Source organism: Halteromyces radiatus (genome assembly GCF_025201355.1).
Source record: "Halteromyces radiatus strain CBS 162.75 chromosome Unknown BX664scaffold_4, whole genome shotgun sequence".
In the NCBI taxonomy this organism is placed as follows: domain Eukaryota; kingdom Fungi; phylum Mucoromycota; class Mucoromycetes; order Mucorales; family Cunninghamellaceae; genus Halteromyces; species Halteromyces radiatus.
The window spans coordinates 684,267-704,522 of record NW_026251690.1 but is presented as its reverse complement, the minus strand read 5'-3'; the positions used below and the strand labels follow the sequence as shown (position 1 = coordinate 704,522).

At 31.9% G+C, this 20,256-nt stretch overlaps 7 protein-coding genes across 7 annotated transcripts; 2 read left to right on the top strand and 5 right to left on the bottom strand.

The window, feature by feature from the left end:
• Positions 1 to 119: 119 nt before the first annotated feature.
• Positions 120 to 3,724, bottom strand: BX664DRAFT_314179 (uncharacterized protein; the record flags this gene model as incomplete). The annotated part of the gene is made up of 13 exons (XM_051542651.1): positions 120 to 490; positions 588 to 1,050; positions 1,288 to 1,356; positions 1,414 to 1,542; positions 1,628 to 1,730; positions 1,828 to 2,066; positions 2,151 to 2,296; positions 2,396 to 2,656; positions 2,736 to 2,958; positions 3,033 to 3,161; positions 3,240 to 3,342; positions 3,436 to 3,578; positions 3,647 to 3,724. 13 exons carry the CDS (start codon positions 3,722 to 3,724, stop codon positions 120 to 122), a joined length of 2,457 nt encoding a protein of 818 aa, XP_051399770.1.
• Positions 3,725 to 4,245: 521 nt separating this feature from the next.
• Positions 4,246 to 7,623, bottom strand: BX664DRAFT_296350 (peptidase S8/S53 domain-containing protein; the record flags this gene model as incomplete). Its single annotated transcript, XM_051542196.1, has 10 exons — positions 4,246 to 5,478; positions 5,536 to 5,571; positions 5,637 to 5,727; positions 5,812 to 6,195; positions 6,282 to 6,611; positions 6,682 to 6,735; positions 6,800 to 6,961; positions 7,022 to 7,062; positions 7,130 to 7,245; positions 7,354 to 7,623. 10 exons carry the CDS (start codon positions 7,621 to 7,623, stop codon positions 4,377 to 4,379), a joined length of 2,586 nt encoding a protein of 861 aa, XP_051399769.1. The 3' UTR covers positions 4,246 to 4,376.
• Positions 7,624 to 7,908: 285 nt separating this feature from the next.
• BX664DRAFT_331740 (trimeric LpxA-like protein) lies at positions 7,909 to 8,993 on the bottom strand. The gene is made up of 6 exons (XM_051545198.1): positions 8,869 to 8,993; positions 8,733 to 8,801; positions 8,541 to 8,680; positions 8,342 to 8,456; positions 8,180 to 8,282; positions 7,909 to 8,084 (listed from the first exon to the last, which is right to left on the bottom strand). Exons 1-6 carry the CDS (start codon positions 8,914 to 8,916, stop codon positions 7,993 to 7,995), a joined length of 567 nt encoding a protein of 188 aa, XP_051399768.1. The 5' UTR covers positions 8,917 to 8,993; the 3' UTR covers positions 7,909 to 7,992.
• A 165-nt stretch (positions 8,994 to 9,158) lies between these two features.
• On the bottom strand, positions 9,159 to 10,385 carry BX664DRAFT_331739 (uncharacterized protein). Its single transcript, XM_051545197.1, has 4 exons — positions 10,217 to 10,385; positions 9,855 to 10,144; positions 9,669 to 9,800; positions 9,159 to 9,612 (listed from the first exon to the last, which is right to left on the bottom strand). Exons 1-4 carry the CDS (start codon positions 10,354 to 10,356, stop codon positions 9,224 to 9,226), a joined length of 951 nt encoding a protein of 316 aa, XP_051399767.1. The 5' UTR covers positions 10,357 to 10,385; the 3' UTR covers positions 9,159 to 9,223.
• A 343-nt stretch (positions 10,386 to 10,728) lies between these two features.
• Positions 10,729 to 15,870, top strand: BX664DRAFT_123673 (uncharacterized protein). Its single transcript, XM_051539769.1, has 23 exons — positions 10,729 to 10,993; positions 11,073 to 11,384; positions 11,443 to 11,512; positions 11,580 to 11,619; positions 11,720 to 11,833; positions 11,916 to 12,166; positions 12,235 to 12,346; positions 12,409 to 12,570; positions 12,656 to 12,777; positions 12,848 to 13,064; positions 13,134 to 13,274; positions 13,344 to 13,445; positions 13,541 to 13,709; positions 13,799 to 13,941; positions 14,006 to 14,078; positions 14,167 to 14,445; positions 14,517 to 14,623; positions 14,694 to 14,837; positions 14,919 to 14,996; positions 15,055 to 15,124; positions 15,199 to 15,280; positions 15,369 to 15,578; positions 15,658 to 15,870. The coding sequence occupies exons 1-23, from the start codon at positions 10,990 to 10,992 to the stop codon at positions 15,809 to 15,811; spliced, it is 3,156 nt and encodes a 1,051-aa protein (XP_051399766.1). The 5' UTR covers positions 10,729 to 10,989; the 3' UTR covers positions 15,812 to 15,870.
• Positions 15,871 to 16,987: 1,117 nt separating this feature from the next.
• Positions 16,988 to 18,483, top strand: BX664DRAFT_385502 (uncharacterized protein; the record flags this gene model as incomplete). The annotated part of the gene is made up of 5 exons (XM_051549255.1): positions 16,988 to 17,216; positions 17,547 to 17,596; positions 17,934 to 17,960; positions 18,206 to 18,276; positions 18,435 to 18,483. 5 exons carry the CDS (start codon positions 16,988 to 16,990, stop codon positions 18,481 to 18,483), a joined length of 426 nt encoding a protein of 141 aa, XP_051399765.1.
• A 419-nt stretch (positions 18,484 to 18,902) lies between these two features.
• BX664DRAFT_331736 (uncharacterized protein) lies at positions 18,903 to 19,370 on the bottom strand. The gene has a single exon (XM_051545196.1). It carries the CDS (start codon positions 19,363 to 19,365, stop codon positions 18,991 to 18,993), a length of 375 nt encoding a protein of 124 aa, XP_051399764.1. The 5' UTR covers positions 19,366 to 19,370; the 3' UTR covers positions 18,903 to 18,990.
• Positions 19,371 to 20,256: the final 886 nt, after the last annotated feature.

The window sequence follows — 20,256 nt, the reverse complement described above, 5'->3', positions numbered from 1 at the left end:
AAACTTTTATTGATGATAAGAATAAAAAAAAAATGATAATAAAGATAATGACAATGATGATATAAAAAGAAAATCGAGGAAATTGAAGGATATTGTAAATAAAGAGTAATCTATACTAACTATGAAATATGATTTAAGAATAAATGATATGTTTGCGTTCTATAATCTGGTAGAGTTGCATCAGGAGCAGTGGCATTTACAACGATGATCATCTTGACTATGTTCATTCCAGGACTAAGAGGCATGATCCAGTATGGGGAACCAGTTGTTATATTTTGTTCATGCTGTGCTGTCAAATTGTTTGAGTTGTGTATCACCTGGATTATCACGCGTCCTAGTTCTTTGCTAATAGCTGTAGGTAATTTGGGGGTAAGTCGTAATTTGTCTATGGTAGAAGGTATCACTGCACTATGTCCAACTTGCTCGCCATCCAGATACATTGTAAAATCCGTATCGTTCGCTGTCAATGTGATGCTGTCCAATAGCCGCACTGTAATGAAATAATACAAAAAAAAAGGAAAACAAATAAGATTTTTTTTTTAAAAAAAAAAAAAAGACTTTTGGGTTGTTATTGTGTACGCCTTTACCTTTATGAGCTTCTTGATCAAGCAGATTCAACAATTCATTATTCATTTGTGGTAACATTTGTTGAGTCTGTTGTTGTTGCGCTTGTTGTTGATTATGATTGATCGACGATGGAATTTGATTTAACTGTTGTGCTGCCATGAGATTAAAGTGTGCCTGATGAGGAGGAGTGCCGTTTGTCATTCTATTATTAGGTGATGGTAAAGAAGGTGGAGGTGATGATATTGCTGTTGAAGATACCATAGAGTGGCTATCAACTGACATTGCCGTGTCACTGCTTGCAGGAGGAACCATAGGCGGAAATCCAGATGGAAATTGTCGTGGGCTAAATGCTACTGAGTTCGCCATTTGATTCATTGGCACTGATGACATGGCAGGATGGGGAAAAGGTGATGTTTGTGTTGGCATTCCCGAAAATGGTGGTGTAGGTGATTGAGTATACTGCTGATCCCTAATGAATTGCCCCTGAGGTAGTGGTGATGGTTGTTGTAGATTCATTGACACTGGAAGAAATGAAGTATGAGGAAGGATGTTGCTTTTCTGTTGCAGTAGTTGTTGTTGCTGTTGTAGCAGCAGTTGTTGTTGTTGCTGTTGTTGCTGCTGTCGCTGCTGCTGTTGTTGTTGTTCCAATAGTCGAGTAGCTCGTTTGCTTCTTATAGTGGATGTGTCATAAAATCGGTTTGTCAAATCAAGTGCCATCACTTCAGGTTCTTGAGTTTCTGGTACACCGTAGTCAAATATCAGTTTTTCCTTCAGCCTATATAACATACGCTAAAAAAAAAGTAACAAATCAGTTAAATATTTTTTTAATATCATATACACGTTTACCAGTAATAATTTTCCATCTTTATAAATACGAGATCCATTTTCATTATATTGCATTGCGTTTTCAAATACTAATGCGAGATCATCAAACCAACTTTGAATGGTTTTATATGCATATTGTCGCATTTTATCCTAATCAAAAAAAAAAAATTCAAACCATTCATTACTATCATCAAAAGAGATCCCTGTAAGTTTTTTTTTTTTTTTTTTTTTTTACCTCAACCATATTCAGAGAAATAGGATTCTTGATAACCTTGTAATAATCAGGATATTCTTCACGATTGGGTAGATCTTCAAACATTTCAGAATACGTTCGATGTCTTATTATGGTCAGAGTAAAAAGAAAAATTCGATCAAATTAAGAATTCATTTTTTCACTTCCATTATTCCATTTTTTTTTTTTTTTTGAATACTTACGTATTGTCAGTGTTCTTCCTAATACTATTGAGTATATCAATCATAAACGATCCAGCATCAAATTTATTCAAATCAATTTTATGGGTTGGTCGCTGGGCTGCGCGTTTGCTTTCAATTTCACTTTTCAGAGGTCTTCCGCGCTTTTTCTTGGTAGGATCCATGGAGTAAAATTGCATTTTTTGATGTTTATTGATATTTTGATTCATCATTCCATTCGAGCCCACTTGTCCTGATACAGCCTTGTTTTTTTTTAAAAAAAAAAAAAATACACAGATGTTATCAATTGATTTTCATCTATTGTTAATAATGCTAAAATAACTTACAGGAATAGTGGCGGTAGAGAATATACCATTCCATTTGGGATCATCTTGTTCTGGTACTAAATCAAAAGGAGCTTGATCATGAACATTCTTGGCGTCCTTTTTCGCATTATACTTGTCTATCAAAAGCCTAGCAATATTTTCATGATCTGCAATGAAAAAAAAAAAAAAAGAAGTATATACATTAGGTCTTGAAATTGATGATAGTAATAATAATAATAATAAAAAGAAAAAGGAAGCAGTATTACCACCGTAGGCAGCCCAACCAAGAGGTGTAGCAGAATACCAAGTATCATTTATTTCAACATTAGCCCCATGAGACAATAGAGCTTCACAAACATCAATATTCCCATAATAGCAAGCGGCATGTAAAGGACTCCATGTAAATGTATCATCAAATAGATTTACTTCTACAAGTTGATTCACATCTAAAGAGGGATTGTTTTGCAGAATGGTCAAAGCAGTTTGAGTATCCCCCTTAGAAATAGCATCCATCAACAAAGGAAGATCTAACATAACAACAATGCAAAATAAGATAAAGAGTTTTTTTTTTTTTTTATGCTTTCTACCTCTCTCTATTTCCTTTACCTTTTGATTTTGATGTTTCAGTACCAGTACGTAAACGGATAGTACGAATGCGATTTTCGGATATGGGTGGCGTTTCTTTACTTTTTCTTGAAATGAAGGCTTCACCAGGCAATTTGAGAATATTCTTGGCAGAGGCAGTAGATGCTGCATTTGCATCTTTTGTTGATATGGTTCGACTAGATCTTCGTGATTGGTTTCCAGGCGTCCAAGTCTTGATAAGTTTCTAATCAAATGAGAAAAATCGTTCCACAATCAGTTTGACTCTTTCCCTCTTCTCCTATAAACCTTTGTACTTACGTGTATCTGAAGAGCATCTTGATAAACTTGAGATTCCTTAATATTATACTTCTTTGCATTGGCCACCATAAGATTGAGATCGCTTTTGAGATCATCCAATGAGTTATATTCCTTTTTGTTCAATTTATCCTAATAGAAAAGAAGATACGTATATAGCAACAACAAGAACAACAATAATAAAGCATTGTCTACTGCAAGAATACTTACATTGATAGTATCCAAAGCGATAGGATGCTTGATCACTTCGTAATAGTCTGCATAATCTTCCCTTGATGGTAATTCAAGAAATAGAGAAGTCAAAGGAGTGTCACTAATAGAAAGAGAGAAAAAAAAAAGATAGTTAAGTCTTACTTGTAATAGAATTCCTTGTCCACATTTATAATAAAATTATCGCTTTACGTACTCTTCTGGATCACGTAGATCATACAAGGCATCGAGTAATTGTTTGCATAAGACTTGAATAGATTCACTACCACTGTTTCTTCTTTTTGTTGTTGCTGTTGTTGTTGTTGTTGATGTAGGTCCGTGTGATTGATAAAGCTTGAGCTAATCATAAATATATAAAAGTTCCTTTAGTCTCCCAAAAAAGAAAAGCCTAATTACTTATAACTAACCTTTGCTTCACCTGGTGGTCGTCTTCTATCCCTATAGTCAATATTTGTGGAGATATGTCTTTTTGGCCTTCCTTCCATTTTTTCAATTTGATAATACTGTAATGATATAAAAAAAAAAAGACCTAAATCATCATAATAGTAAAAAAGAGGAAAAAAAGGTTAAATGTTAATAAAATAGATCAAAATAAAATATAGGATCCACCCAAAAATAAAAACACCGAAATGTTTATATCCATGTAGAGATTTTATCAATTCTCCCCTCCCTTTATCGTCGCGATGTTTCTTTTCTTTTTTTCAATAACATCAATACCAATATCAATATTATTATCATAAATATATTCAATGACCTAGTTGTATACCTTGTTTTTTTTTTATTGATAATTCAGGGTTTCTTCTTTTGGTGAGAAACAATTATGGAAAATAAATAGAATATAAAAAATATATCAATATATGAAAAGAGAGTGGAGAAAAGAATTGGAATATATTGGAAAAAAAACAATAGAGTGAGAAAAATTCATACCCCGTCAGACGAAACTTTTTATAGCGAAGACATTTTGCATTGATCAAAAAGATAATTTTTTTTTATTATTATTATTATATATGAGTGTATGTGTGGGTGTAGTATAAATAGTAGATATATATAACAAACTAAACTATACAATACAAAAAAAAAAAAGTATCCCATAGAAAAACTATCAAATTCAAATAAATATAAAAAACAATTCATACATTATCCATCTACCATAATGGGAGAAGAAGTCCAAATATCATAATGTTGAATGTTATGTTCATCACCAAATGCGCGTAGAGCCATAATCTTCAATCTGTATTCTCCAGGAGGTAGAGGTTCACCAACATTCATCATAGGTTTCTTCATGGATTCTAAAGAAGCAGCAAAAGTATAAGGATGGAATCGACTTGATACAGATGAAAGATCGTTCAGCGCCATTTCACGTACAGTTACCACAGTACCAAACCATTGTAAAGTATACACATCAGCAGGATTTCTAAGATCATTCCTACCAACAAAGTTTGAATAACCACCAGGTATCCAACCATATGTTTTCGTTCCATTATTTGCATCGGCTACCATCACCATCACCAATTCGGAAGCTAGAGACATTTGAAAAGAGAGAAAACCCGGTGTTTCACGATGAACACGATCCCCCATCATAAATGGCATCGAATCATTCATTAAAAGCACAGGGATAGCCGACATTTTTGTTGTTAAACCAGCATAAGGGAGATATAAAGATTCCTTACCATTGTCCTTCTCAATCAACAAATAGCCAGAATAGATGGATGGTACATTTGAACCGCTTGGAGGTGTAATTTGTACAGTAACATTGACACTTTCATTTGGCCTGATCTTGATCATTGGTGTTGGAATATTAATAGTAGCATCCGCTTCATGCCTTGAAAAAGACTTGGGTTTTGCCAAAGGGACTATAGGTTGACCATTTGCGCCTGGTTCATATCCTTGTACAGTTGCTGAAGATACATGAGATATGGTGTATTCCATTTCCATCCGATCTTTGTTCATGATAGTGAAAGTATATTCATTGTTGGGATTGCCATAACTTGCATCATTTAGTCGAAGATGTTCCGGTGAGATAGATGTCGTTGATTTTAAAGCCTGATAAACATCAATAAGTCCACCACCTTGACGTGCCACTGATTCTGGAACACTGCTATCGACTACTTTCACTGGATGTGCATTGTTGATCAGCCTTGTTCGAAGTTCATCCGGAGGAAAACTACGTCCATTACCCCGAGATTGATGTAATAATGCCACAATACCAGCAACAAAAGGACTTGACATACTTGTTCCACTATGTTAAGTTTAGTTAGTAACATATCCATATTATTATTATTATTATGTTTGTTACCTAAGAGTAGCATAACTTCCGAGTGTTACCGGATACCTAATAATAGTCAAAAATAATACTAATAAGTACATTCATTTATAATCTTATATATGACATCTTACGTTGAATAAATCAGACCCCCTGGTGCAGTAATATCAGGTTTGATACTAAGATCTGGACCAAGACCCCAGGAACTGAAGGAGCTAATCCAACCTAAAGGAAAGAAGATAGAAAAAATAAAGGAGAAGTACGTCAATCTTCTTATATATATATATATATATAAAAGAATAAAATTACCTGCTGTTGGTGTATTGAAACCCATTTCATTTTTCAGAAAAGTATACTTGTTCCCATCTTGAGCGCGCATTGCATTGTCGAACAAAGTCTTTCCATCTTCTTGAGAGAGACCACCATAAGGAATAGAGATATCATGATCTTGAGCAGAGGGAGTAAGGAGTCCAAAGACATTATTGTAAATGAGGGCAGCTACAGCACCAGCTTCCTGAGCATGACGAACCTTAACAGCAAAGACACATCCACCACGAGCAATTAAGGCCACCTTGTCTTTTAGATTGATATCAATAGGATTACAACCATCATTTTCACTTGAAAATTTTGTAGAAACGGGTACAATATCAGTATCTTCCACATCAAATGCCTTGCCACTCGTTGTCGTGTAACCTATGTATATATATATATATATTGAAGTATCAATGAATGATGAGAAAATCATTTATATTTTATTGTATTATTGCTATTCATCTTACCAAAGTTAGTATCACCGAGTTTAATAGAATGGGCTAATACCATAGAGTTATCCACACTTGCAATAGAAATAGCGTGACGACCAAGAGATGGAGCACCAACTTCGAAAATCCCTTTTTCACCTTCATTACCAGCAGCCGCACAAACAGCCATACCAAGTAATGCAAGTTTATCTGCCAAGAGAGAAGCTGGAGACTTTGGCCATCCATTATCACCCAAAGAAAGATTGATGATATCCATTCCATCAAGATACGCACGTTCCATGGCTTTCATAATAATGTCATCAGCACTACTTCCAGCACAACCAAAAATTCGATAAGCACCAAGTGTCGCTGAAGTGAAAGAGAACAAATATTAGGTTTGCATAGTAATATAATACTTGATATCTTATTTATTTATTACCTTCTGGAGCCACACCAGTAAAGTTTTTAACAAGATCTTTTGCACCAACGATACCTATCAAATAAAAAAATTATAGTGCGTTTTAAATAATATCAAATTATGAAATTTATATATTTACCAGCAACATGAGTTCCATGACCATTACAAATATCTCTTGGATCAGGATCGGGTGTAGCATCGTTTTCACCATTGTATTCATCACCAACAAAGTCATATCCAAAAGCTACACGACAACCAGGACCAAAACATCCTCCGAGAGCAGGATGAGTATAGTCAACACCTTAAATAAATGGATTTTAGAAGAGTTTTGTATTCTTTTCTATTCTTTTGATGAGCTTACCAGTATCAATGATACCAACCTTGATTCCTTTACCACGTAAACTGTAAGAAAAAAAAAAAAAAAGAAAGATCAATTAAAAATAAAATAAAATAAAACTTGTATACTTACTTGAATTCTTCGTGTACACGATTTACACCAGTAGTATTATAAAATTCAAATAAAGCTGAAGCGACATTAGTTTGAATAGCAGTACTGAATTCCACATTTGGAGTAGAAACAACACGCTAATAAAAAAAAAAAAAAAAAGAAAAAGAAAAAGAAAAAAGAAAGGAAAATATTAAAAAAAAAAAAAGCCTGAGGTTAAAAAAAAAAGAAAAAAAAAAAGAATTTACCACGGGCCAAGTACGTTTGATTCCTTTGGCAGTTTTCATAAACAAATCCACATCTTGATCGGTAGCAAAAGAAAGAGAAACAGCATTGATGAATTGAAATTCTTGACGAACTTGATGACTAATATTCTGATACTGGAGATCATCGTAAAAAGAAGTTCGACGACGTTGATGATGATGATGTTGAAGATGTGATGTCGGCATTTCATCAAATTCAATGATATATGCATTCTCGATAAATGATTGGCCAGAAGATCCATATGCATTGACCATCAACCACTCAATACAGAGTAAGTAAAATGGTATCAAAGCTATCATTGAAATTGAATAAGTGATCAAAGATAAATTGTGAACGAATGGAAAATCAGAATTAAAAAGAAAAAAAAAAGGAAAATAAGGAAGAAAAGAGATAGACTAAATGAAAGAGAAAGAGAAAAATAACGTTGTTATCGTTATGTCAAAAGGTAAAAAATATTGATTCTTTCATATTTCCCTAATCGGCACGGGAAAAAAAAAAAAAGAAATTTAAATATAATAACAAACATTATTGTATCATAGAGAGAATAATATTTATTCATAAAAAAAAAAAGTAAAGTAAATAATAATAAAAAGTCAAGAAGAAACGGGTATAATTAGGTTAATTTAGTCTATGGGAGTGAATTTGGCATAATAATCTTTGCTCTTATTTTCATATAATTCTTGAGTACATTCTGGTAATTCATCTTGATAAGTACCTACAGTATAATAATTATAAAGTCAAATATTCATTCACTATTATTCATTTTTATTTGTTATTTGTATTTTCCTTTTTTTTTTTTTTTCCTTTTACCAGGTGATCCTGAATAAACTGAAAAGGAAGGTACAACAGTATTAGGAGCAATCACAGTATTATCAGTAATACAACAACAATCCTTGATGATGGCAAATCGTCCCTACAGAAAAAAAAATGAATGTTAAAATAAATTTATATTCTATTTTTGTAATAACTTACAATGATACAATTCTTCCCAATACTAACATGAGATCCAATAGTAGCAGCTTCAATAATACTTCCTTCACCAATAGTAACGTGATCTCCAATCTTCATAGGATAATAACTGAATATTCTATATAATAATAATAATAATAATAATAATAATAAAATGAATAAATAGTAATAATAAAAAAAGATAATTCGATATATATATTACCCTTTATATGTCTTGTATGGAGGTCGAATAATGGATTTTTGAGATAATAAACAGTAACGCCCAATAGCAATCACAACAGCATGTCCACCACCTGTTCTTCTCAAATCACCACGGATCACACAATCTGTTTGTATAATTGTCTAAATAAAAAGAATTAATAACTATAATAAAATATTTATATATATATATTACCTTGCCACCAAGAATAATGTTCTGACTACCACAAATAACTGACTTTCTGCTTACTTTGTTACCAGTATCCTATATACATTTATATAAAAAGACGTGTTATTTCCTTCATCATCATATTTTCTTATTATTTTCTTACAGTTTCAATATATTCAGCGCGATTATAATATACAGTTGATAGTTCCATAATATATATTGTAACTAAGTCCTGTCAAGAATACAGATTAAAATATAATTTTAGACGAATGAAAAGAAATAAAATTCAAATTTGAGACAAGCGAAAAAAAAAAAAAAAAGGAAAAGATCAAATTGGAACACAGCAAGATGCCTTTTTGGGCGGAAAACCTGAAGAAGCCAAAAATCTTCATGAAAATAATTCAAAACAAAATATACTGTGTTTTTAAAAGTTTCTTGTAGGATCACAAGAAAATAGTTTCGTGATGTTATAAAATTTTTTATTTATTTAGACATAAAAGGTATAATAGATCTACATTTTATTCTTCCATGCGTTTCTTCAATGTATGAGGATCGTAACCATGAACACCGAGATCACTTCTAGTTTCTGAAGGATCATCCAAAGTTTGTTCAAGATAAAATGCCAAAAATCCATCCTTCGTTAACCAACCTTGACTATTGCTTCCAAATCTTTGTCCCATTTGTCGTAAAAAGGGTGGAGGTGGGTGAGATCCATTGGTTTCATAGATAAAGTTGCCAAGCTCCTTATTGTTCAACGCATTATCTTTATCTTTATCAAAATTACTAAATATTTCCAAGAGTGCTTCTGTTAAAGGTGCAGATAATGTAGTATCATTTGCAAGTAAAGGTGGTTCATCTTCTTCTCCTCCATATCCTTTCAAGATCCGTTGTATTTCTTCTTCCAATTCTATATATAAAAAAAATAAATTAATTCATCCATAAATATATATAAAAAATATTTACCATCAATAGGTTCAAACGAACTATCAACAGATCGACCCATTTGTAATAAAATAACAGCTTCTTCTAGTTGATTCAATACAAATAAAATAAAGGCCAAAATATAATAACATCCACCATGAGCAGGGAAAACGTCTAAATAGAATAAATGAATAAGAGATAAAAGCTATTTATACTATTCCCACTTACCTAATATCCTAATCATCTTGGCAGCCACTTCATTCAAAATAGCAGCATTTCCATCGTTTTGAAATTGTTTGAGTTGAGCTTGAGCAGCAGCATATTCACTATCAGCTTCATCCATCAGTTTTTCTTCTTCTTGTTCATTGACAGATGCATTTTTTGAGAGATAATATCGACACCAATCCGTAGGTTCCTTTTCGAATTTTTCTTGTATATCAGGATATAATTCTAAACCAGTAGAAGTCGTAAATAGTGTATAGATATGAAACAAATTACCAAAGTCATGAAGGGATTTGCTATTAATAATAAAAATAAAATAAAAAATATATGGTCATTAAAAAGACAACATAAAGAAAACTTTTCCATACCTTCGCCAAACAGAAGCATTGGAGTAAATGGAAAATAAGGTTTTTGAAGTCAAAGAGAGTTGGAAAAGATCATTAGGTTCCAATAAGTAGACAAGTTGTTCCACAACAACATCTGGAAACGTTTCTATCCGGGCAACCATGTTAAATAATAAAGAAAAATAAAAAAAAAATAAAATGTAATGCGGTGGCTTCCCTCATCAAAAAAAAAAAAAAAAAAAAGCGGACATTGAAGTCATTTTTTTGTCATTTCTCATGATTGACACCTACATTGAACATTTTAAACTGTTTTTCATATTATCATCAAGCAAACAACAACGTATAACAAAGAAAATATATGAAATAGAATACGTGATTTATATAAATATCTATACTATTTAATATGATATTTCATTTTAATGCCAAAGATATTTTTTTATTCTCGATCTGATTGGTAGAAATATATACGCGAAACCATCTAGGCGGACTTGGGAACGCCTACGCCCACCTTTTTTTTCTTGATGCCAAATTCTTTTTTTTTTTTCCTTCTCTTTTTTTTTTCTCGTTTTATCTTTGAATGGCTTCTCGACGAAAACGTAGTGATAATGATCAAGAGGACTTTCCTGAAAGCTCTCAAAGTGCTATGAAACGAAAACGTGTTATTATAAATGATGAAGATGACTTTAATAGTGACAACAACAACAACAATAATGGCAACGACAATGACTCTATTCATCAAGTAGAAAATAATACTTTGGCTTTCGATCCAACTTTATCTCCTTTACCTGTAGACAACGATGGGTAATATATATATATATATATATATGCCAATTAAATATCATGGACTATTTTACTTATTCTGTTTTTCTTAGTTATGTAGAAGGATCTATTGTGAAAATAGTTTTACGCAACTTTGTGACATATGACTATTGTGAATGTTACCCAGGTCCACAATTGAATATGATCATTGGACCTAACGGAACAGGAAAATCAACTATTGTATGTGCTATAGCTCTTGGTTTAGGTGGTTCTCCTCAACTTTTAGGGCGTGCCAAAAACATTGCCGAATTTGTCAAGACTGGTGAAGAAACAGCAAGTATTCAAATAGAACTTAAACAAGTTGGACAACACAACGTGGTCATTCAGCGTCATATCAACAAGGCGAACAATGCTACTAATTGGAAACTCAATGGTAATGATAAAAAAAAAAGAACTCATTATTAAGCAAATCTTTTTCTATGTACTATTAGGTCGATCTTCTACTTACAGTGCAGTTATGGAAATCATTGCCAAATTAAATATTCAAGTGGATAATTTATGGTATGTTATCGATTAAATTATGCTACAATGATTTATTAATCAGTTGGCAATTTTGATTGTCTTGTAGTCAGTTTCTTCCTCAAGATAAGGTGGCCGAATTTGCACAGGTAACCTAATTACTATTATTATTATTATTTTGGACGAATTCAGGTACAAATAGACTCATCATTCTACTTTTTTTTTTCTTTCTTTCTTTTTCTTTTTTAGTTAACTCCTCCTCTTTTGCTTACTCGTACTCAAATAGCAGTAGGTGGCAAAGATTTGGTGACATGGCATGAAGAGCTAACTAAAAATCGAAATCGACAAAGGGAACTGGAACAGGTACATTGGATTCAACATGCATAACTATGATACTTATTCTGTTCTCTTGATGAAATTATTTTATATATATATATGTATATAGTCTCGTGCATCTGATTTGGAACACCTCAAAGGTTTGCAATCAAGGAACCAAAGTCTAGAAAAGGATATTGGTCGTATCAAGGAACGCGAAAAGATTGAAAAAGAGATTTCTTTAATGAATGCAAAACTACCATTAGCTAAGTATTCGGATGCAAAAAATGCGTATGATCAAGCAAAAGTGGCAGAACAAGAAGCTAAAACAAAAAAAATTCAACTTGAACGTGACCTAGAACCAGTACATAAGGCATTACAGTAAGTTGACTTTTATTAGGAAAAAAAAAAAAAAGAAAGTAGATCATTCATTATTTTATATTTTTTAGGGAAGCCAAAACAAGTAATGAACGTGAAATGCGAGAAAAGAACACTTTAGTGGAAGAAACTAGGGAACTTGCGAAACAACTTCAAAATGCCATTGAAGCTATATCAAAATCAGTAAGTTGAGAAATATTTTTTTTTATTTGTATACCAACTCATTTTTGGATATTTATTGGTAGAAACAAGAAGTTAATTTGAAAGAAATTGCCATTGATGGAAGACAGAAGCAAGAACAACGACGAGACGAAGAAATCAAAAAACTTGAAAATTATATTGCTCAATTGGAAGAAGCTGTTCGTGTGGAGCCTCCATCTACTGATCCTGAACTTGAAAAGGAAATTGTATGTGATTTTAAAACAAAAGGAAAAGGGTATACTGATGATCTCTTTTTATTGTTATTTTATTTTATATTTCTATATCATATAGAAAGACATCATATCGGAATTGGACAATGTTGTAATCGCTATGAAGGAAGATGAACCCAACTTTAGAGATCTAATGAAACAGAAGAGTGAAAAGGAAAGACAATTGGCCGGCAAAAAGCAGGAGTAAGTGATCAAAGATAAAAACAAGATGAATACTCATTTCTTTTTTCTTTTCTTTTTTATGACACCATAGACTCAATGCATTGAATGATATTCAACGAGTTCGATTGGATACCTTACAACGACAACATAGTGATACTTATAAGGCATATATGTGGTATAAGGACAACAAAACTCTCTTTAAAGGCAAAATCCATGGTCCCATACAACTTTGTTTGAATCTCAAGAACAAACATTATGCCAATCAAGTGGAAACAGCGTTGGGTGGTAGAGATAGTGCACATCTTAGGGTAATCTTTTTTTTTTCTTTAATGGGTTAACGGATGGTATGTTAATGCTTTTTTATATATCTCTTCTAGACGTTTGTTTGCGAATATCGAGAAGATTACAAACTATTTATGGCTGAAATGGCAGATAAACAAAAACTTCGTTTGACTGCTGCTTGGCCTGGTGATATCAATATACCTTCATTGATTCAGACTCCATTTACAGACGCAGAGGTGAGTCCCAAAAAAGAAAAGCTTTTTTTTTTTCATGTTTATTCTAAAAGGATGATGTATTTACCATAGTTGAAAGCCAAATTTGGGTTGGATCACTTTATTATCAATCTATTGGATGGGCCTCCAATTGTACTCGCTTACCTTTGTCAACAAGCACATATCAACTCGTTTGTAAGTACATATACATATATTAAAGAAAAATAGAGTCATATCCTGACCAGTCAAATGAATCTCTTTTTTTTTCTTTATTATTATTATTATTCTAGCCTGTCAGCTTGAACCAAGTCAAAATCGAAAATATTGTCGAACAAAGTCCATTTCAACGTTTCGCCATTGGTGGAAATATATACAGAGTGAAGAAGTATCGTTATGGTCGTGGTGGATTCCAAACAACTGTACGAAGTATTGTACCTGCTAAAATACTGACGGATACAGGTAACTTTTATTATTTAACAAAAATATAATAAGCATTGTATGATTTATCATCCATCCTTTTTTTCTTTTTTTATATATAATTTATATAGTTGATAAGGAGGTTTATGCACAAAAGGTCAACAGTCTTAATGAGGTACAAACAACACTGGCAGCTATTGATGCAGAACTGGAGATGCTTTCAACCAAAAAACGTGAAGCAAATCAAAAACAAGCCGAACTCAAGCATAAAAGGGTAAAAAAGATTCATTCACCCAATATATCCATGACTCATTTTTTTTTTCTTTTGTGCTTAATAGGAAGATAAAGTAGCTCTTCGAAGAGATATTGTCAATCAACATCACATATGGGAAGGGAAAAATAGACGATTACGTAAGAAATAATAAAAAAACATCATCCATTCATATCTTTTTTTTTTGTTACTTACCTCTCCTTTTTGTAAATATAAATACACAAATAGAACGAACTCGACAGGAACTTGCTGAAAAGTCTAGGGAACCTGCACAATTAGCACAAGATATTGAAGAGCTCAAGTTAGCTATTGACGCTGAAATCAGGCGGCGTGCTAACCTAGTTAACAATTACAGACGGATATTGAAGACTTATGTTAGCAAAGTGATGGAACGCAACGTCATCTCTCTGAAGTTACTTTCCTCGCATGGAAAATATGAAGCAATGAAAAACTTTACAATGGCCCAAAAAGCATTGATGAATGCCGCAGTGGAAGAACATCAACAAGGTAGGACACAAAACAAGAATGAATTATTATTTTTTTTTTTGCTAATTCTAAACAACTTTCTGATCTTATAGCTTTGGCTAACGTCAATAAAAGCAAAGCAACTGCTCGCAAATACTTTAATGATGCCAATCAAGCTGGTGCTGATCTAATAGATGAACTGAAAACAGAATTCGAGAAGGTAATGTTATATAAAAAATAGATAAGAAATATTAATCGATCAACCTTTTTTTTTGTATATATTTGGATAGATTTGTGAAGATTGGCGTGTCAATGGTTTGGATCAATCACAAGAAGATATTGAAGATGCTATCAATGGATTACAAGCTCGAATGGATACTATGAAATTGGTCAATCCCTTAGCTATGACCTCTTATGAAAAATTAATGCGGGAGGCAAGTGAAGAATGAAGAAAAGATGATTATCAATGTAATCTAATTTGATTCTTCTTTTTTTTTTTTTTAATGACAATACAGATCAAAAAAACAGAAAGTAAGATAGCCACTGAAAATCAAGAGTTGGATACCCTCAGTGAAACCATTAATGAATTACGGGTAAGAAATTTGAAAATTAAATACAAAAGGATGATTCTCAATTTTATTATTTATGTAGCAACGATGGGAATCACGTTTGAACGATCTTGTGTCTCGTATTAGTGAAAAGTTTTCTGAAGCCTTACAACGTAAATCTTGAATCAACCATTTTCTTTTTTTTTACGAAAAAAAAAAAATCAATTATTCTTATCTTTTTATATAGGTATTGGATGTGCTGGTGAAGTAGGAATTGCTCAAGATGAAGATTACTCAAAATGGGGTATAGAAATCCGTGTCAAGTTTAGGTAATTTTTTTTTTCGTTATTATTTTTTTTAATTTGAAGAGAAGTGATAATGTGTTAAACGAATTTTTTCTCTCTTGTTTTTGATTAGAGATAACGAAAAGCTTCAATTATTGACAGGTCAACGACAATCCGGTGGTGAACGTGCGGTCTCAACGATTCTTTATTTGATGTCACTTCAAAACCTAGCACGAGCTCCTTTCCGTGTAGTGGATGAAATCAATCAAGGGATGGATCCAAGAAATGAACGAATGATTCATGAACAAATTGTGAAAAGTGCAAGTGCACCTGGTACTCCTCAGTAAGTGTTAAAATATGAAGCATGAAGAGAAATCAACTCATCTTTTTTATTATTATTATTAATGATATATTCACATTAGATACTTTTTGATTACACCCAAATTATTACCTGATTTGTATTACAATGACCGGATGCGTGTGCTATGTATTTACAATGGTGAATGGCAACCAGAAAAAATGAAGTCTGCTAGTGATTATCTTCGTAATGCTAAGGAGACGCTGGCCGCTGCTTAGGGTTCATATTTCTATTCTTTGATCTTTTTTTTTTTTTGTCAATCTTTTTTCAATAAAGCATTTTTTTTTTATTTTTACATGATTTTTGTACAGTAGAACAATGTTAGTCTTTTAGTTTAATGTTATTTTTTTTTTTGATGACAATAAGAAAGATATGTTCATTTGTGTGCAAATGAATACAGTAATGTTCTACTTTTTTTGTTTTTGTTCTTTTATTTAGATCCTTTTTATATTCTTTTTCAATAAATTTTAATTTATTATCATCATCATTTATGAATAGTTCAATCCAATCATTATCTTATTATTCATCACTGTTTTCCATAAATGGGATGAATTCAAACACCGGTCGGTGTGGTGTATTGAATCAATCTGGAGCTCCCAAAAAAAAAAAAAAAAAAAAGTTGCGGAGACAATGAAAAAGTTGGACCAAGCTCTGACAAAAAAATATTCTGATCGTGGACCAACAAAAAAAGAAAAAGAAAAAAAGAAATGGCGCTGGCTCCTTTTTTTTTTTCTTTTTTTCTTTGACCAGAGATTTTGAACATTGTAAGTTATTAGATATTACTGATACTTTTCTAATCTACATTATATAAGTCATTGTTTTACATATTATACCTCTATATTTACATACTTACTCTATACTTATTCTTTCTTTTCTTCTTCTTCTTAGTCTCTCATACTATGAACTAGTTTATTTGTACTCTTTCTATGAAAATACAGTAGATAGGATATATGAAGGAATATACAATAGGATCAACTAGGTAACACAATAGGTTTTTTTATTAGACAAAGAATGACAAGTCAGGATAAAATTATTTTTCTTATCCAACTCTTTATCATGGAAGTCTATCTATAGTAGTTCAGTCTCTTAGTGTAAATTTTACTTTTACTTCTCGTTTAAATAAATCATCCGTTTTATCACTTGTTTATTATATTGTCATCCATTATTATCCTAGTATCATATCGTATCAATATATACTTACAAGGAAATCGTTACTGATCATCATCATAGTACAAAAAAAAAAAAAGAACAACCATGGGAATAAAACGCTGCTTCACCTTCTGCAAGGCACTTTACAAATATGATACATATTTATGATACACAAGAAAACAAAAAGTTCCATTTGATTTAATTTTTCTATATAAATGGTTTAAAGATTATTTTATTTATTCATCATGGAAGACAATATTAGCGCAACTTCAATAAAAATCAAAAAACTAATGATTAGAAAGGGAATGAATGCTCGAATGCTTGCCTCCCAAGCTGATGTTGGAAGATCATTTGTTTATGATGTTTTAAATGGCAAAGCAGTGAATCCTTCGTCTAAAAAGTTACAAGCTATTACGAATGTTTTAGATGTTTCTTTATCTTATTTGATCAATTGCGAAAATAATTTGGAGGGTGGTGATATTAAAATGGATAATTCTAGAGAACAATTAGAAGAAAAAAAATATTAAAGTTGATAAAAAAATATGTCAACTGAAGATTTAAAAGACACTCTAAACTTTATATACAATAAAAGAAAATGAATACAAATTGGCAGCTTATTATCATAATGAGATTTTTGTCAATTTTTTGTCAGATCTTTTTTTTTATATATGTTTTTATTTTTTTTTTCCCTTCATATTTGTGTGGCGATGGGCTTAGAGATGAGCAATGTAATGGTGATTGATGATTACCTCCTCTTCTCAAAAAAAAAAAAAAAATATCTATAACTCACACCTTCCCATCTAGTTATAGTGATGATTATCAAACCACTAAAGATTGTTATACGGCTACTCAAGGTAAACTTATCTTTTTTGATGAACTTTCTCGTCAATTGCACAAATCCTTTCTCTGGAATTAACTGGGATAAATTTGCTGCCTGTTGTGCTTCTCGTGGTAATAAATAGTATATTGAATAAAAAAATGTCATACTTCTTCCATTCTTTTTATGCTATGCTTCAATTATGATTGGTTGTTGGTCTCATTTTTAGCCAATCAGTTTTGAGTAATTGGATAGGCCATATTCACTTTCAAACTCCACGTCTTTCTTAAATTTCCACTTTTTTTTTCTTCTTCTTTCCTTTTTTTCTTTTGAATTTTTATTATTTGTATTGTTAATAGATTGATTCATAATAGTTATCAAGTAAGACCATTATTGTGAAGGTAAATCAAAAAAAAGTATATCATGAATACAGACTTATTTCTAATTCACATCATTAACTTTTGATACTTCCTCTTAGGTCACTTTTAGTGACTTTACCTTAGTTATTGGGCTCAATGTTCTTCTCCTCTTATCTCTTTTGGATCTCTGATACTTTTTACTGGTGATAGTAATAACGGTATTGTAAAAATGGAAACAGCATGTTGAATTGCAAATAAATTAATCTATTTTTTTTCCTCAAACAAAGAGATATTTTAGAGTCCGGGATAGAATAACCATAGAAGATGACTATCACTTCCTCTCTTACCCGTCTTCTTGGTAAGTTGACCTGCTTTCTATTTATTTATATTTATTTATTATATTATATATTTACTGAATTAATCTTATTTTTTCAACTTTTTTCCAGTTAGATTGGATTAATTTAATGCATCCTTCTTGGTTCTTTGTTTAGTATTATTCAATTTTTAAATGATTAGGATGAATGAATTGACCTTTGGTTCAACTAGATGCACAGATGGACAATAGAATCAATTGGATGATATGGACAGTAGGATCAGTAGGATGAATGAACAATAGAAGTCGACAGAATGGACATATTTTGCAGCTTAGTATTAATGGCTAATTAATTGAAACAACCAATGGTCTTTTTTTGACGATCTCTTCTTCTGATTTGGATTGCCCTTTTTTTTTTCTCTGTCCCTCTCATCTGGTGCCAATTGTGATGATCCTACTATCGGTAGTTAGACATAGTCCTATTAGTTTTTATATATTATATTATCTATCATCTTCAGAATGAGTTTGACCTTTAATAAATCACTTTTATATTTTCCCTATTATCGTCATTGTCACTTGTTATCACCACTGCTTTCCTATATGAAATCATTATCATCAATATCGTATTATCAAGGCATTATTATTATAAATTCGTTCAAATTAAATGAAAATAAAAATAAAAACAATTCATCGTCATCATGAAGAACATTTCATTGATGGATATTATATTTTATTTAAAGGATAAATGGATTGATAATTTTAACAAGTGTCACTAGGGCAGTAACCATTATCACCGATGAATCTGAAGGAACTTGCATCAGCATTCAACTTGTGGCATTGGAAGCTACCAAGAGATCCTGGGTTAGGCCATACATCGGGATCACAGGCAAACTGACAACCACATTGACTGTTGCCTACAGGAGTATAGAGCAAAGCATAGTGCCAAGGAGAATCACCCTTGAAATTGACACTTTTACGACCAGATTCGCCCAAGCAGCCAGGGTTACCAACAGCAACCCATTCACCACATCCAACAGAGCAATTATCATCATTACAGAATTGAGCCCAGGCGTCAGCATTGATGCCAACAATCATCATGGCGAGCGCCAAGAATACAAAAGCAACCTTCATCATTATTTACTATTTCGATATAGATATATAAAATAAAAACAAAAAAAAAATACAAACAAGAGATCCATCTGCAGTTCTTTATATACTCATATCATCGTCAAACAAGCGATCATTTTATTTCCTTATTTGCCAAATTTAACGACACTATGTATAGAATCAAAAAAAAAAATTATTATTATGTTAATGTATCACTTATCCTCGTACCAATATTGATCGTACATTATGCTATGGGTAATACATACCTTTTTTTTATTATTATTTTAAAAAGTTGTCAGCGCATCCAATGGGAATGGGTATCGGCTGAAAAATCACCCTTTCTCCTTCACTTCCCACCCAAAAAAAGGAAAAAAGATGATTAGATCTTCTTGATCTTTTTGTATGCACCACACTTTGAAAAACAAAATGATCATTATCATTAATGCATTTCACGGATGATCACAAGTGTTACCAACAACTTGAGATTAGACTCCGCTCATCTTTTCCTCTCCCATCGCTTGTAACGTAAAATAATACTTTGTAAATAAAAAAAAAATAAAATAAAATAAATAACCTCTTCGTTGATGATTGCTACATGCTACCTTTATAATGATGTAAAATAATATTTGGTCTTCGAATTGAGCCTGATCTATAAATAAGTATAAGCAATCACACACAAAAATTTGTGATGCATTGTAACCTATGATGGGAAACAATTTTTCCGGCGTCACTAATACATACTAGGTATAGTCTACGTGTGCATCTTTTTTTTTTTTTATGACAAGGAGTAATCATCATCTTGACTTTTTTTTCCCTGGAAAAAGATACAAGGTGCCTGAAGTAGAAAAAAAATTTTCTCAAAAAGGAAAAAACATTTGTATATCCTTTTTTCCTATTTCTCACTACTAACTGAGTACT